At 62.4% G+C, this 16,426-nt stretch overlaps 2 protein-coding genes across 2 annotated transcripts; one reads left to right on the top strand and one right to left on the bottom strand.

The window, feature by feature from the left end:
- Positions 1–4: 4 nt before the first annotated feature.
- HES3 (hes family bHLH transcription factor 3) lies at positions 5–2,798 on the top strand. Its single transcript, XM_081056719.1, has 5 exons — positions 5–94; positions 406–556; positions 675–770; positions 873–954; positions 1,362–2,798. Exons 2-5 carry the CDS (start codon positions 497–499, stop codon positions 1,733–1,735), a joined length of 612 nt encoding a protein of 203 aa, XP_080912845.1. The 5' UTR covers positions 5–94; positions 406–496; the 3' UTR covers positions 1,736–2,798.
- Positions 2,799–3,558: 760 nt separating this feature from the next.
- GPR153 (G protein-coupled receptor 153) lies at positions 3,559–14,669 on the bottom strand. Its single transcript, XM_081056461.1, has 6 exons — positions 14,451–14,669; positions 10,108–10,575; positions 9,222–9,651; positions 7,318–7,510; positions 6,550–6,731; positions 3,559–6,135 (listed from the first exon to the last, which is right to left on the bottom strand). Exons 2-6 carry the CDS (start codon positions 10,461–10,463, stop codon positions 5,464–5,466), a joined length of 1,833 nt encoding a protein of 610 aa, XP_080912587.1. The 5' UTR covers positions 10,464–10,575; positions 14,451–14,669; the 3' UTR covers positions 3,559–5,463.
- Between the last annotated feature and the right edge of the window lie 1,757 nt (positions 14,670–16,426).

Raw genomic sequence — 16,426 nt, 5'->3', positions numbered from 1 at the left:
CCAGGCTCCTCATCTTCATCAGGCCCGCAGAGATCCAGGACTCTGTCCCAGTCACTAGCGGGGCTCGAAGCTGGCTGGGCCCATGGAACGGCCTGTGAGTACCCCCTATAATGCTCGGAGACAAGAGTAGCAGGGATGAGGCAAGAGGATCTGGTGGTCAGGTCCAGAAACTGGGGACACTGGGACAGGACAAGGCATGGAAGTGACGGGCATATGAGGGGACCCCAGACTTGGGAAGTGGTGGGGGCAAAAGGGATAAAGGAAAGACTGGGAAGTAGAAGGTGTACCTTGGGAGGGAGGAGGGGTCCTGGAGGCAAGGCGGAAGCCTGGGCTATAGGAGGGGGTTGGGCAGAGGGAGATGGGGAATTTCCCCGTGTGACCCCCCTCTCGTCCCCTCCCCCTCAGGGTTCCTCGAGTCCAGCATCGCCTCATTGACATGTAAAGTAGGTGCCCCTATAAAGGCTGTGCCGCCTCCCGAGGGCACAGATACGACAGGATGGGCCCTGAGCCCCAGACCCAGGGCAGCTCTGGCGGTCCTGCCAGCAGATTCCGCAAGGTCTGAAGTTCTGAAGTGCTCAGAGTTGGGGGCCTGCCAGGCGGGGGGTGGGGTGGTGGAGTGGGGGCAAAGGGTGAGAGGGCTGTGGCCCTGCCTTGTGACAGTCGCTCATCCACAGATTTCCAAGCCGCTGATGGAAAAGAAGCGTCGGGCACGCATCAATGTGTCGCTGGAGCAGCTCAAGTCGTTGCTGGAGAAACACTATTCGCACCAGGTGAGACACAGGAATGTGGTGGTGGTGGTGCTGGCACGATCCCCAGCCTCACCTCCTCCGACCCGGGCTGCCCAGCTATGAGCCCTTTCCACGGATCCGCAGATCCGGAAACGCAAGTTAGAGAAGGCAGACATACTGGAGCTGAGCGTCAAGTACATGAAAAGCCTTCAGAACTCCATGCAAGGTAGAAGTGGGCCCTGGAGGGGGTGGGGCGAGGAGCTGGTTGGCTGTGGGAGGGTTTGTGGGGTCAGAGCCATGCACAGGAAGACAAGACCAGGGAAAGGAGGACGGATGGAGAAGAAAACTCGGGAGAAGTAGGCAGCTGGATGAGGAGGGGGGTCCTAATCGCTGGTGGGGGGAGGCAGCGAGGGTTCAGCAGGCTGTGGAGTTGTAATCCGAGTGGAAGAAGGTCTGGATCCCGGGGGAGACGTTCGGGTTACCTCCCTTTCCTTCCCTTCTTCTCCCCTTCCCCTCCACACTTCTCCCCTCCCTTTCTCTTCTCTACAACTCTCCCGTTCTCCTCCCCTCTTCCACTCTCCGTTTCCATCCACATTTCTCCCTCCCGCTCCCCTCCCCGCTCCGTCCCCCCAGGGCTCTGGCCGGTCCCCAGCAGAGCCGAGTACCCGTCGGGCTTCCGCGGCAGTCTGCCGGGCGTTAACCAGCTTCTGCGGCTCGGAGAGGCCAGTGGCGGCGGCCTGCGCTGCCCCCTGCCGCACGAATGCGCCGTTGGCAGCACCATGGACAGCGTCAGCCCCGGCCCGGAGGCGCCCGCGCGGCGCGGCCCCTGCGCCCCAGTCGTTTGGGCCTCGGATCCGGCCGCCGGCGAAGCGCGATCCTCGCCACCCCGGCTCCTCCTCCCCAGTGGTCTCCCCGGCCGGTCCACTAGCGTCCCGGCACCGCAGGTGGCGTCTCGCCAGAGGACCGAGAGCCCCGGGCCGGCGCAGCGCCTGTGGCGACCCTGGTGAGGCCCAGGCGGCGCTTCGGATTCAAGGGGACCCCCATCTGGTCGACGGGAGTAGAGACTGTTCTGAGCGCACCCGTGATGACGGCCAGGACCCCAAAAGTCCGACCTGGTCCCGGGTTGGGTTGGGCGGAAGGGTGCCGCGTGCCCGGGAATGCGGGGAAATACACGAGCGACGGTGGACCCGGGTCTGCGCGTCTAGGCATAATCCACCCCCTACCCCAGCCCCACCTACTCATGCTAGACCCACTCTCTCCTCCCACCTCTAGAGGGTCTGGGAGGGGGTGTCCCGAGCTGCGCTCCCTTTCCCAGGGCCCCGTCCCGTGCCCCCGCCCCGCAGCCGCGCCACGGTGGGAAGGTCGCAGTCGGCAGCGGCGCAGAGCAGACCCCTCGCAGCGAGGAGAATCGCTGCCCCGCCCCGGCCCATTCAGCGGGTTGGGGACGCCCGGTTCCCACCGGCACAAAGCACGCCGGGTCCCGCCCCGCGGGCGAGGGGCCCCCAGCCAACCCCCGCCATGTACCCTCAGGTCTTCCACGGATCCCCACCCCCTCTGCACGCGGCGCGGCCACCCTGCCGGAGCTCGCTGCAACACCCTCGGCTCCGAGAGGTGCCTCCCGGAGCTGCCCTTGCCCCCCGCCCACTCTGAGCTCTGGCCCCACCCACAGAGTTGCTCCGCCCACCCGACGCCCGGGCCCGCCCCGGACTCTTGAGGCGACTTTATGTACTGTCGCGCCAGCTTGAGGGTTACTGGAGTGAGCCGAGCTCCTTTCCTGGGAGAGTTCACCCCTTCCCACTCCGCAAAGACGCCGGCCTGGCACAACCTCCGCCTCCGGACCTCTAGGGCCGCCAGGGAGCTCATGACTCTCGAAAGCCTTTGGAGCGCTCGGCACCTGCTTGTTTATTCGTCCGAAAATGAGGTCATTGCTGTGACTGGACTCTAGCTGGGAGGTCCCGGCACACGAGGGGCAGCCTGGGGCGTGGGGAACGGGGATCTCGCCGAGAGCAGGAAGAAATTTTGGCACTTCCACCAGCTTAAAATTCAGAATAAAGACATTGTGAACCTGTGAAATGGGTATAAAGAGACTAGGAAGCTTCTACTTCCAACCAGGATGCCTACTTCTATGCATCTTTGAACTACAAATGCCAACTTTCTACAAAACATTTCTCGTTTTGGCCTGCCCGTCTTGCCCGTGTGCTAAACCTGTCCTGGTCAAACCACGGGGAGAGGGTGGCCCGGCTCCCCGACTCCACCCAGCGGGCTCTACGGAGCAGGGGCAAGGGCAGGGGTCCGGTCTGTCCCGGGGCGGCCGGTGGGGCCTCGGCTTCCCGCAGTGCTAGGTGTTCAGTCGCGGTGATAGGGCCGCGGCCCTAATACTTCTTCCGGCCACCAGGTGGCGATCCCGCACTGCAGACCCAGGAATTGGCCTCCAAATTCTAACCTAGGACAGCAAGCTGGTCACCGGGCACAGCAGGTCCCGCGGTCCTAGGTCCTGCTCCAACTCCCCTGCCCTTCTCGCTCTCCAGAATGAACCTCACTGGGGCTAGCGGTCCCTGATGCCATCCCCGGGGTAGGGGCTGCCACCTGCCCTCATAGGGTTTCTTCTGCTAGTATTAGGGCCCTGGTGTCCACTCCACCTCTCCAGGCCGGTCACACTCTGCATGAGGCTGCAGCACGTGGGAGAAGAATGGGGCAAGACGGACGCAAAGGAATGACGCACTGCAGAGGAATTCAGGACCCAGAGGGAGAAACATTTAGGGTCAGCTGACCAGGGGTGTTGTTAGATTCTAGAAAGGCGTTTCCATGAAACCAGCCTAGAAATACTAGCTGCAAATCATAGTATGTTTTTATTGGATTCTGTACAGAAAGAAATGTTTAGTTCTCAAAAAACTACAAACGGATCCCTGGCTTTGGGCTGGGTGGTCTGAAGACAGGACTCCCCACTACGCCCAGGGTCAAGCTGCTTATCAATGCAGCAAATAGGCTTGGAGGCTGCGCAAGGTGAGAGGGGGCCCCAGGCCTCAGGGTCCTCCCTCTTTATTTTTGTAAAAACCATGACTGGAGGGACTTCGGGGTACCATGTCCCCCCTGCAAGTATTGCCATTGGATATGAAATACAGAGTGAAAACCCAAGGTGACAAATGGGCCAGCTTGAGGGGGGACAGTGGCTAGCTGATGACCTCATGACATGCTGGTCCTTGAAGGCACAGCAGCACTGGCCAGAGCTCGACTGCAGCCCCCTGACTTGTTCACCTGCGGCCAGCTCATCCCTCAGATTACCTCACAGCCAGGGACTGCAGGCCTCCAAAGCAGAGATGGAGCTAGGCAGTCCATTCTCCCTGTTCCCAGTGGCCTCTTCTGGGGCTGGGACACAGTCTGGGGGGTGAGGAGAACAGTTTGGCCACTGGAGGGGCAGAGGCAGTGCTGCAATTCCAGGTGGCAGAGCAGGAGGGGACAGAGTGCAGGCCCTCGACCCACTCCTGCTTCACGTTTAGGGGCCACTGCATGGAGGCACGGCCCAGGATGAGACAATCTCTGCACGTGTCCCTGTCCCTCCATCTCAAGGGTACAGCTGTTCCCTGGGCGTCTCCTTAGCCTGTGTCTAGAGGCTTCCCCCACAGAAGACCCAGCAGGCCCCTCCCCAGGGCCTATGCCAAAGGCCAAGCCTGCAAGGGGTCTGCCAGGAGGGAGAGCAGAGAAAAGCCCTGCCCACAGGGTAGGGGAGGACTCTTGCCAGAACCCAAGCCTTCAAGCCAGAACCTGGAAGGCTTTAAGCCAGGATTCCTTCCTGACTGATCTCGGGGTGGGGGGGGCATGAGGTGGGGACGGGCACCAGCATAAGGAAGCCCACTCTCCCTTTGCTTCAGTCCTTCCTACCATGTACCCATATCTTCATGGTGGGAGTCACAGAGGTGGCCCACAGACAGTGATGGAGTGATGAGAGTGGGGACACTAACAGTGGTCAAGGTGGGTGTGGTGCCATGGTGATGATGCAAAAGTGTTGTGCTTTAGCTGCGGTGTCCATCGAGTTCCCAAGGGGGCCAGGGGCACTGAGAGTGGGCGGCCTCAGGCCTGGGGCCACACCAGGCCACACGCTGAAGACATATCCAGAAAGGACCCACGGAGGGTCCTAGACTACCTCTCATGTCCATGCCACTCAGTGGCCAGGGCACATGGACCAGCAGACTTCTTCAAACAGTCCTGAGAGCTAACATGGTCACCTGCTTGTCACAGATGGGGACACCGAGGCAGAACCGGTCAGCAGGGAGACCTGCTCTGAGCTTGTTTGGGCCCTGAAGTCCCCTGCACTTAGAGACCCTCTGTACCCCACCTCCTGAGGTGAGACAGTTCTAGTGCAGAGTGGAGAGCCGGGTGTGGTCCAGTGGCTTCCCTCCTGCAGAGCCGCGCTTTGCTCCGTCTGGTGGTGGCCCTGTCGTCAGGCTGACCACCATCCCGTGTCCCAACCCAGCTACCCCGGGGCTGGGCACATGCAGAGCCCACCTTTCCCCAGGCGCTGCCTCTCTCTGCCCCAGAGATGAAGTGCCCAGCCTGTGGTCCAGAGCAGCAGTGGCCTCTACAGGCAACGCCCACTGCCTGGAGGCAACGATGCGGCGCCCTGCCTCCCGGGGAGAGCGGGCACACGTCCGGGCGCCGATGGCGGGCTCAGTGAGGCCCTGTGCCGGCCCGGCTGGGACGGCTGGCATCTTTGGTGCTTCGGCCCCACGGGCGGCCCCTAGGTCGCCGAGCCCAGTGAGTCCGAGTGCAGCGTGACGTAGCCCGAGGACTCGGACGGCGAGCTCAGGAAGCTGCTGGTGCTGCCGCCGCCCGCTGCATGAAAGCCCCCGGACTCGGCCCACGACGCGCTGAGGCCGGTGCGCAGAGGGCCGGCGTGTCCCTGCGTGGCGGGGCGCGGCCCGGGGCTGCGCTGCGAGCCGGGGCCGCCAGGGGGCGCCGCGTGCTCGCCCCGCGGGGCGCGGTCAGGAGCGGGCGAGGCGCGCGCGGGGAAGGGCAGCGGCGGGGCCGGCGCGCGGCGCAGGGCCTGCGGCTCGCGCTCGAAGGCCGTCAGCGCGAAGGCGTCAGGCAGCAGCGAGGCCGAGGCGCAGCGGCCGCCAGGCCCCGAGCGGCGGCGCGGGCTGCTGGGGGGCGAGTCACGGGCGCCGCACTGGCCGCCATCCAGGGCCGGGGGGCGCAGCGACAGTAGGCTCTCGGCCGAGCGGCGGCGCGCGCGGAATGGGGGCGCGTCCTCCGCGAAGGCCCGCAGGCTGTCGTGGCCCCGGTCGGGCCCGGCGGGCAGCACCAGGGCAGCCAGGTCCTCACCTGAGACCCAGCGTGGCAGGAAGGTGGGCAGCGGGACGGCAGCCCACACGTCCGCATCGTCGTGCGAGAAGCGTCGTGTGGGCGGGACCTGTCAGGACCGACGGGGTTAACCTGGGCTGTCCTTCTGGAAAATAGGGACCCACGGCTCCCTACACCGGACAAAGCAGCCCATGGGTCAGGGACCACACCTGGGGCAAGGCACCCCGGTTCTCTTTAGGGCAAGTGATAATCTCTCCGAACCCCTCGGTGTTGTCATTTGTACCTTGGGTCATTTGGGGAGAAGACCCTTTGAGTGGGGTGCCGAGCCCCAGGAAAACAACACAGGTGCGGACGGACCACTCTCCCAGAGCACAAGGGAACATGGCGACAGGGACGGGGGTGCCCCCCTTTGCAGGCTGCAGACCCGGGGCCACCCCCTGTGGCTGTGGCAGGCACGAGATGCCCTTGGGAGGTCAGCATGCCCCGCCAACCCCACATTCCGACAGCAGGCTCCGGGCCCTACCTGCAGGTACTGCATCTTGTCCTCCTGCAAGGGCCGCAGCGGGTAGAATGGGGGCAGGCCCCCCTCCAGGGAGAACTCATAGTTGGCCATCCTGTCCAGGGCCACAAATTCACCCCCACAGCTGTAGTCGAGCGAGCGCTCCAGCACCAGGTCCGGAGGCATGCCGCCCTCCAGGCTGGAATCTGCAGGGTTGGACAGACGCTTAGGGCCACAGAAACGTGGGGGCATCCAAGCGTGAGTGAAGGGACCCCCACAGGCTCAGCTGGGGCAGAGGGCTGGTTAGTGGGAAAGAAGGGCAGGGTCCTGGGTTCAAATTCCGACTCTACCACTTTTCAGCTGTGGGACTGGGGAAGTCATACACTGAACAAGTCCCCTCGTCAGTGGGGGTGGACCTGAGATCGCCTCATGAGCTTTGGGGGACTAAATACTCACAAGGGGCTGACAGTGCCCGGCACGTAGCAGGGTAACACTGTCCTTGCTGGGGGACATAGGACCTGGGCAGGCAGGAGACACTGGGGACCCCTAAGGTTGGAAACTTGGAACACATGCAGCCTGGCGTCCCCAGCAACTGCCTGGGGCAGGCAAGCAGGATAGAGGGTGCCCCATGATACACTTAGGTCCCTTAGAGGTTCAAGGACTTGGGGGGGCATTACAGGGGGTGTCTGGCAGTTGAGAATGGGATCCCTTCAGTGCCACGGGGTAGTCAGCCAACAGCCGTTATCCCAATGACTCAAGTGGCCTCACCCAGATGCCACTCGGTATCCTCACCATCGTCCGAATCCTCCTCGTTGGCCATGAGGGCCATGCACTTCTCCCAGATGGCCTTGAGGTCGGCACGGTATCGGTCACAGGCCCACAGGAATATGGGCAGCAGGAGGGCCTGGGTCACCGAGCACCACAACACACACAGTGCCATCCAGGGCGCTGAGGTGTCTGCCCGCAGGCTGCTGAAGCTCACCACCTGTGGACACAGTGGTCAGCCTGGCACCTGGCAGGACCCCCGTCACACAGCTCCCCCTCCCAGCCCCAGTTCTCTCTTCTGGATGGCAGGTCTGACTGCCCACCGGCAGACAGAGCTCTAGGTTCTAAGGCAAGAGAGAGCCAGAGTGTGAGGGGAGAAGGCCCTGCCCACTGAGAGCTGCTGGCTGCCAAGATAAGCAGTCACAGCCCTGTGTGAGCACAGCCCTTCGCAGTGTACCAGGTAGTACTGGGTGTGCATTTCCTCACGTGACCCTCATGACCGCCCGAGGACAGAAGAAGGGGCATGGATTATCACCCTCATTTTGGGAAGAGGAAACTGAAGCTTCGAGAACCAAGTCAGAAGCCTCTCAGTTCAGGGACCTTTCTGCCCTTCCTGCTCCTCCATGGCCAGTGGCCTCCTTGGCCCGACCCTACTCTGGGGGTCTAGGCCTCGGACCCCAGAGGAGGAGGATCAGAGCAGTTTCTGAGATCAGAGGGTCCTGCCAGGCAGTCTTTGTGTCACTGCCAAGGGTGCCTTGTTCGTCCTCTCCCATTCCCCCATCCAGAGTGATATTTAACTATCCCCCCATCAAAGAGGAAGTGGGCATGATGCAGACATCATGTTGGTTCTGTTATGTGAGTGAGCTGCGTGCTCCTCAGAAAGTCCCTCTCTGGGGCTCAGTTTCTTCATCTGTGAAATGGGCAAAGAACACTCCACAGGCTGAGACAAAGATTCCAGACCCTGTACCAGGCCTGCTGCAGAGTGGGCTCCCGAAACGGTACCCCTTTCCTACCGTGAAGAGAAGCTGCGGGTGCCCTTACCCACTACTGCCTCTGCCATTTCACACATGCTCCTTCCCCTCATCAGCATAGAGGACCCTGTACCCAGGGGGCACCGGGCCCACTAAGCGTGGTAGCAGGTCACCAGGGGCTGCATCCAAAGTGTGTGCCCTGACTATGAGGTTGCCACCCCACCTATCACCTTCTTGAGCTCATGTTGTACAATGTTGAGGGACACAGCCCTGTCCAGCTACTTGGTCCTTGCCCCTACACCTCTACCTGTTCTGCTCCACACCCTTCAGGGGGCTAGGCTGGAGCCCCAGGGGTGGGAAGACTTGGCTACTGGATCTAGACTTCATTCTCGGGCCAGACCTGGGTCCAGCCTCACTGGCAGGATACCAGGTAGCCTCGCTGGACATTGGACCTTTGTTGGCAGGCCTTCCTCAGGCCAGCCCTCACCTTGCCTTTCCTGAGCCCCTGGGATCAAGTCCAACTGTCTTTGAATGTCTACATTCAAAGCCTGCCCTGCCTCCCAATTCGGCAGCAAAGCCGATTCTGCCATAACAAAGTCCTGCTCTGTCCATCCTAGGACCTGGACCCACCGGGAAGCCTGTGGGCATGTTACCCCACTTTCCATTCCCTCTGCATCGAATGGGCCTCATTCAGGTGAGGAAAAGTTCCCCCGCAGTGTGGCAAAAAGACCCTGGGCTATGCAGTCACCTGAGGGTTCAAGCCCCACCACGCTGCCCAGACTTTAGGTGGGTCATCTTCTCTGAATCTTGGTTTCCAAGCCTGTAAAATGGGGATGCTAATGTGCCCCCTAAAGGACTGGGTGTGAGGATTCACGGCCTGATGTCTGCAGTGTGCCCACCCCATGTCTGTTCGAGCCCACACCTCCCCACAGCCTCCCCCCAACCAACAGGCTCACCCACCAGCACGGGGAAGCCCATGAGGCAGTCGTAGATGACGACGATGGTGGCCACCAAGCCTGTGATCTGCAGCGAGGTCTTGGCGGGCTCAGAGCCATCGATGGAAGAGCGGCGCTTGCCCTGCGCGTCCTCCACCACGATGGTGGGCACAGTGAAGGCGCGGCGGTCAGCGCGGTGTCCCACCTGTGCAGCCAGTGTCTGGAAGAGGGCGATGGCCGTGCAGACCACGCCCATGGCCACGCTGCCGCCCACCAGCAGCAGGAAGCAGACGCCAAAGCCCAGGCCAATCTCAGCCACGATGAAGCGGCAGCCGTGGGCGTAGAAACGCTCGCTCGTGTCATGCCAGCCGACAGCAGGCAGGGCCGACAGGGTGAACGACACCATCCAGATGCCCATGACCGTGTGCACCGCCTGCTTCTTGGCATTGCTCAGACTGACACGGGGTGGAGAGAGGACAGAAGGACCCAATGTCACTCTCAGGGTCTCCCCAGACCCCCGGGTACCTGCACAGGATCCCCAACTGCCCTGGCCCCCAGTATATCCTAAGCACGACACAACCAGCATGGTGGGGTTTGTCCCTCGCACAGGGGCCACTCGTGCACAGTGTCACACATCCCTCTTACCAAGCATGTGTGTACTGGACACGGCACACCCAAGCACCCCTACATGGCCATGGCCCCCGCAGCCCGGAGCAGCCCCTCCTGAGTCCCCCTGACCGTCCCCAGCACAACACAGGTGTGGCACCCCACACGGGGCACGGCCACCACATGGAGGGCATTGTGCACACAGGTACACATACACCAGGTGTCTTCATGTTCACGCCCACAGGTGCCCGTCTCCAAGAACCCCAGACACTCAAGTGCACATGTACACACGCCCGGGAGCTCACCGATAGTTGACGGGCCAGCGGACCATCCACATGCGGTGGTAGGAGAGGGAAGTGACGGAGAAGCAGGTGGCCAGGGTGAGGGTGTAGAAGGTGGAGACGAAGACCTTGCAGAGGCCCTCGTTCCACTCGTAGTCGGGGCGCTGTCGCCGCAGTTGTACCACGGCGTAGGTGGCAATGGGCACTGCCACATTGAGCATGTGGGTGGCTGCGAGCATGCACAGCAGGAACTCCAGTGGCTTCCACTTCTTCTGCTTGGCACCCACACTGAGGATGCCCCAGGCGTTGGCCAGCAGGGAGAGGCCTCCGCACGCCAGCCAGCCCACCGCGCTGCCAGGCAGCCGCCGCTCATCACTCATGGTGCAGACGGGAGCTGGCGGGCGGCTGGGGCATCGTCCTTAGAGTCAGGCCTCGGCTCGGAGCAGCAGCCCTCACACCTGGTAGCCCAGGGACAGCAGGGACAACGAACATCTGCAGGGGGGGAGAAGCCAATGAGTGCTCAGCAACTCCCTCTGGCCACAGCATCAGGGCTCCTGGGAGAGGAAGACGGAGGGGACCCCCAGTATGCCATTTGCTGTCTGGTCCTGGCTTGGGCTGGGCTGCTTCTCCCTCCTCTCCCCTCTGTGGCCTCTTGCCCATGTCACTGGAACCCCAGGGGACATACACAGAGGTGCCTAATAAGTGCATGTTCCCACACTTCTACCCACTCCTGGTCAAGGCCTGGAGTCTGGGCTTCCTTCCAGGCTCGCCGTGTCCTCAGGGAACCAGCCAGGCTGGGCCCCGATGGGCATCTTGCCCCAGTGTGCCCTGGTCCTCTCTCCAGCAAACGTCCCAAATCTTTCCACAGTCCTCACGAGGCTTCTCCACTGCACATTGGAGGCCCTCAACTTCATTTGTCCCACTGCATTTGGCCAAATGAGGATGTGCCTGGGAGGATGAGTCCCCTAAACCTCCCCTGTGAGGGAGGAGGGATCTGGGGACCACTTTCAGGCCCAACCTGGGAAAGGGCAGCCTGCTTTGCCCAGCTCAGCCTCCAGCTGGCCTTCCACATCCAGGCACAGCTGGAAGGTCCCAGAACTACCACACACTGGGGTTCAAACTAAGCTCCAGCATTCTAGCTGTGTGGTTCGAGCAAAGTCCTATACTCATGTTCTCTTCCTCCAAGGAGGCTGGACTGGACAGGCAAGCCATCTCTTAAGCCCTGGGTCAGGTCTTGCACACAGTGGGTGGTCGGTGTTATGTGCGGACGCGTTGGGCAGCATGGGTCTGTAGATAGCCCAGGCACCAGACCTCGACCCAAGGAGGAACTGCCGACGGCCTGTGGACATGAGCCTGGGACACAGGATGGTAGGCAGGATGTGTTGGGGAGTTGCCCCATCCTGCCTGAGGGCTGGGCAGTGAGTCCCTCCCTCCTCCTTCCCAGCTAGGCAGCACTCAGCTGCCTCCCTGTGGGGAGTGCTGGCCAGTCCTTCTGATGTGAGGCTCCCGCAGGACCCTCTGGCCGCAGCCTGGAGCAGGCCGTGTGGGGAGAAGCACACATTAAGTGAAGGCCCACTATGTGTTCCGCCTCCACTTGGCCCTTTTCACTGGGAGCCTGTTTAATATCACTGGCTACACTTCTCCTGCCCCTGTACCAAACACAGCCTTATGGGTGCCTACTGTACCAAACACAGCCACGTGATCCCCAGGGACTGTTTCCAGCTTGGGATGGACAGGCCACTGTAGGACCCTGGCGCTCAGAGCACAGGAAGCAACACTTCCCAGCATGCTGCCAGGCACCTGTGCTTGTCTTGTCTGAAGTTCTTTTGGCCCCCCTCCTCCCCCAACACCGAGGGACCTCTGAGGGATGTGTCTCATTTATCTTGGTGGCTCTGCTTCAGGCCTGCCCAGACCCCTGCCCCAGGGGAGGAGCTCATTCTGGACCACAATAGTGCCCCTTAAGGGCCTCCTAAGGAGCTTGGGGGGCTTCTGGGGCAGCGAATTTCTTCCCAAACAGGCAGCTTCTGCTTGCACAGCAGCCTTTCCTTCCCCACCCCAGACCCTCCACTGGTCATTCTGGTGTCTAGCAAACCTCTTGACCTCAGTATACAGAGGCCACACAGTGTGGGGTAAGAGCCGCTAGACTCTAACTCCAGCCTCGGACCAGTTCCTTGACTCAGCTGGGCCTCAGTTTTCTTCTCTGTAAGCTGGACACGATAGTACCTACCTTGAAAAGCATTGTGGGCAGTTAATAAGCTATGTCAGAGAAAGTGCTTAGAATGGAACCGGGCACACAGTAAGCGCTCAGTGGATGCTTGCCATGTCTGTACTCAAGCCCTCCCAGCCCACTGACGTATACTGTCTGCCTCTAAGACACTGAGCTTAGAGGTGTGGGTGAACCTCAGACCTGCCAGCGGACAGCCCAGCTTTGGGGATGGGGAGGCCAAAGGGCTGCACCAAGCCCCGTGGAGTGCCTGGCAGCCTGATGGGGGTCCAGAGCAGGCGGTGTGTGGGTGCTGCTGTGGGCCAGAGGCTGCAGATACCAGTGGTGTTTGCATTACCAAATAGGAAACTGGATTCAGCATGCACCTGGGTGGCCAGCATCTTTTTTCACGTGCACTGGGCCGTCACCTCAGCCGTCAGACTGGGGGGCCTTCCCTCAGATGCCCAAGCAGGCTCTGTCTGTCCTGTGACCCTGGGCCCAGCAGCCCAGCCCCAGCCCCCCCAGCTCCTGGTGCAGGGGGGTGGAGAAGGAGCCACAGGCTACCATGGGCACAGCCTTTCCCAGTGCCAGTTCTCCCCTCATCTAACCTAATGGGCCTCATTGCAGGGCAAGGCTTTGGGTCTGTGAGCAGGGGAACATGCCCTGTGGGTAGAGGGAAGAACAGGCACACTCCCCCCAGTTAGCATCCCCACTGTTTTGCGTGCCGCATAGTATCACCACCTCCATTTTTAAAGATGGTCAAGCAGAGGCAGAGAGAGGTAAAACCATTTACCCAAGCTATTATGTGTAGGAGCCAGGGTCCAAACTTTGCCTGACATAAAAATCCTGGCCTTCCAAACTCCGAAATGCACAGGAACAGGAATTTTTGGGGTTTGTTTCTTGAGTTAAGGTGGTCTTTCTGAGCCTCCTACCTCTGCAGGGTGGGCCCTACTGCCCCTCACTACAGATGGGAACACTGAGGCTTGGAGCCCCGTGCAGCACGGGGAGGCAGCGTGAGGGCTGCGTTTGGGGCCTGGGACCCCTGAGTGTGGTGGTCCTGGGATGGGAGAAGAATGTCAGTCACTGGGGTGAGGGTGGGGAGTGGATACCAAGGTCTCTAAATTCGGAAAGAGAAGGGGCTGGCTCTGTGGGAACATGGAGTTTCCCTTCCTCCAGGTTGGTGACCAGAGACCCATAGATCACACACATGTTCTTTGTTCTTTCTTCACAGGAAGCAGGGGACACTTGGGGACAGACTCCAGGCTGGGCTCTGGCCAGTGGGATCCGCACCCAGGGTGTTACCACCCCTAGCTGGTAAGTTTCTCCTGCATCGCACTCACACTGTCCCCACAGCATTTCAAGATGGAGCTTCTCCCTTCCCCCCAACTCGGAGATTGTTCCTTCCCCCCACCCCCACCTCCCAGCAAGTCGCAGGGCAGCCTGCAGGTGTGACAGGCCTGGGACCCATGGGTCCAGAAGACTCCCTCGGCGGGGTCTGCGGGCGGGCCTGGGCGTGACGTCAGGGCCCCCCAGCCAATGAGGCCGCGTGGCCCCAGGGCTCTATTGCGCAACAAAAGAGGACCCAGAACTTGAAAGGATTCCCCGGGCTCGGTCCCCCGCCCCCGGCAGCTGTCCGCCCGCGCCGCTGAGAACCGGTGCCGCCGTGCCCGGCCTGAGCGCCGCCCAGGGTGGGGCTCGCAGCGCGGAGCCTCCAATCTCCGTCACGCCCCCTACCTCCGCGGCCCCTGCTCCTCGCGCTCAGAATCCCCCCGCCAGACCCGGCGCGCCCCTGCCTGCAGGTCTAACCCCAGCGGGGCCTCCATCCCTGCCCAGCGCCGAGGACTCGTCAAAGCGGGACCGCGGTTCCCGGACGCCCCCCTCCCGCGCCACGCTGGGCAGGGCTGGGTCCGGCCATCCCCGCCCTCTGCAAGTGAGCCCCCCGGGCGGCGCTGCAGGGCCTGGAGGCTCGGGGGACGGAGAAAGGGCCCAGCCTCGGGGAAGTTACCCTGAAGGTGTCCAAGTTGCGGGCGCTGCGCAGCCCTCGGCGGTGCCCGCGATCCCTGGACACTGCGGACAGCCCCTCCCCGCCCAGAGTCCTCCCGCGGGGCTCCTTGCTCGGGGTCCTCCCGCCCAACCGCGCCCGGGCCAGGGCGGCGTGGCTCACCGTGCGCTCGGGAGCCTGGGGCTCCTGCTCGCGGCTCCAGCCTCCAGCTGCTGTGGCTCCCGCGTCCCCGGGTCGAGCGCGGGCCGCCGGGAACAGCGAGGACCACTGGCGGCGGAGCGGCCCGCGGGCCGGAGCATCCTGGCGGCGGCCGCCTGTGGCCGGCGCGTTCCGCTCGGCTCGGCCCTGCCTCCCTGCCTTCTCTCGCTGCCCGCGCACCGCCGCCGCCGCGCTCGGCTCCCGCCGCTGGGCAGGCTGCGCTCGGCGGCCGGGGGCGGGGGGCGGAGCAGGGCGCGTGCTTCCGCGGGGCCTGCGCGCCGCCCCTCGGTCCGCTCCGCCCCGCCCCTGGGAGGCGCGGCCCGCCGCGGCCGTCGGTCTGTCCAGGTGGCTTACGGGTCCGCGGTCCGCGCCGCACCTGTGGAGGCGCGCCCTCCCCACACCCGGCCGCGGGGCTGAAGCCGCCCTGGGGAGGGCGGAGCCTCTTGGGACTCCTGGACCACGCCGCGGGCCCTCGCCGCCCTCTTGGGTCGGTCCACACTCCTGACGCCGCCTTCGAACCTCCTGGGGACCACCCAGGCCTGGAGCTAAGAGGGCCTGGGACAGAAATGGACAGTGAGAACGCAGGGCCAGGAGTGGGGGGCTCAGGGAGGCCTTCCTGGAGGAAGCCACATCTAAGGTGAACATAGGGGCGGGGCGTGGAGAGGAGCTGGTCGGAGGCCTGAGAACGTGCAGCTTCTAGGAACTGCTGCGTAGTTCAGGGAGCGGGGCAGGGAGCGGCGGCGTTGGGCCAGCCATGGAGGGTTCACTCATCCTCGGGCATCGGAAGCCCACTACAAGAATCAGATGAATAAAGACCCCGGCCTGCTAGGTGGTTGCCTCTTCCCAGCAGGGCTCAGAAATGTTCTCTGAAGCTGGGACCACGCCCACGCAGCTAGGAGAGGCCAGGACCTGCAACCTACTGTTTCCCGGAAAATAAGACCTGGCCGGACAGTCAGCTCTAATGCATCGTTTGGAGCAAAAATTAATATATAAGACCCGGTCTTATATTAAATTTTTGCTCCAAAAGGCGCACTAGAGCTGACTGTCCGGCTAGGTCTTATTTTCGCGGAGACACTCCCTCCCCTCCCTTTGTCAGGAGCTCCCCACCCCCAGTAGCACTCTTGGGGGGAATGCAGGCTGTCATCCATAGGCTGGAGGACATCTGGGGGAAACCCATTAGTCCCTTTGATGGGGCCCCTGGAAACCCCTCCAGTCATGAGAGAGGCCACTGACGTCTTGGCGTCCTGTCCAGGCAGAGGATCCTGTGTGTCTCTTCTAGGAAGCCTATGACCATGCACAGCCTGGGCATAAGGCCTCTGAAGTCACTCTGGACTGCGGGCATGGCACCATCTTGCCCATGCAGCTGGGAAGTACCCCTGAGTGGGCAGCCCTGTGGAGGAATGTGGACACCTGCCCAGGACCAAACCCAACCAAAGGCAGCCAGTGCCTCCTGCCCTGCTCCACAGCCCGCTCCTGCCTATACCGGCGCCACACCCCAGGAGCAGCTGGGGAGTTTGGAGAAGGTTTTAGGGAGACCAGGGTGGGCCTGCAGTCAGTCCTGAGCCAGAGTGAAGGTGTTTACATAGAAAGTCTCCACAATGAAGCGGGGCTGGCGAATGGGGAGCCATGCACTCTGTATGTGGCTTCTCGGAAGTCACAGAGCCCCTAGTGAGCCCTCTGTGGACAGGCCAGCTGGTTGCCCAGGTGGCCCTGGTTATAAATAGCCCACCAGCGGTGGGACGGTGACACAGAGAGGATGATAATCAAGTATGGCATTTCTAAGGCAAACCCGGGCAATTCAGCCATTCAGAGCCTTGGGCCACACTGCTACCCAGCTGGCCCCTGCCCCAGGCCTGGGGCCCCAGGAGAGCCTCCACCAGCCCTGCTCTTCCACTGCAGCCTGTACTAGTGCCCTGGGGGCAGACTGGAGATGGGCCTCC

Source organism: Rhinolophus hipposideros, assembly GCF_964194185.1.
Source record: "Rhinolophus hipposideros genome assembly, chromosome: 8".
NCBI lineage: Eukaryota > Metazoa > Chordata > Mammalia > Chiroptera > Rhinolophidae > Rhinolophus > Rhinolophus hipposideros.
This window is presented reverse-complemented; position numbering and strand designations above follow the sequence as displayed.

Coding starts and splice junctions, on each gene's coding strand:
- HES3 (XM_081056719.1), top strand. CDS start 497: ATGGGCCCTGAGCCCCAGACCCAGGGCAGCTCTGGCGGTCCTGCCAGC. Junction 557..674: donor CTGCCAGCAGATTCCGCAAG/GTCTGAAGTTCT, acceptor GCTCATCCACAG/ATTTCCAAGCCGCTGATGGA. Junction 771..872: donor AGAAACACTATTCGCACCAG/GTGAGACACAGG, acceptor ACGGATCCGCAG/ATCCGGAAACGCAAGTTAGA.
- GPR153 (XM_081056461.1), bottom strand. CDS start 10,463: ATGAGTGATGAGCGGCGGCTGCCTGGCAGCGCGGTGGGCTGGCTGGCG. Junction 9,652..10,107: donor CGCTGGCCCGTCAACTATCG/GTGAGCTCCCGG, acceptor ACCCCGTGTCAG/TCTGAGCAATGCCAAGAAGC. Junction 7,511..9,221: donor TCATGGGCTTCCCCGTGCTG/GTGGGTGAGCCT, acceptor CTGTGTCCACAG/GTGGTGAGCTTCAGCAGCCT.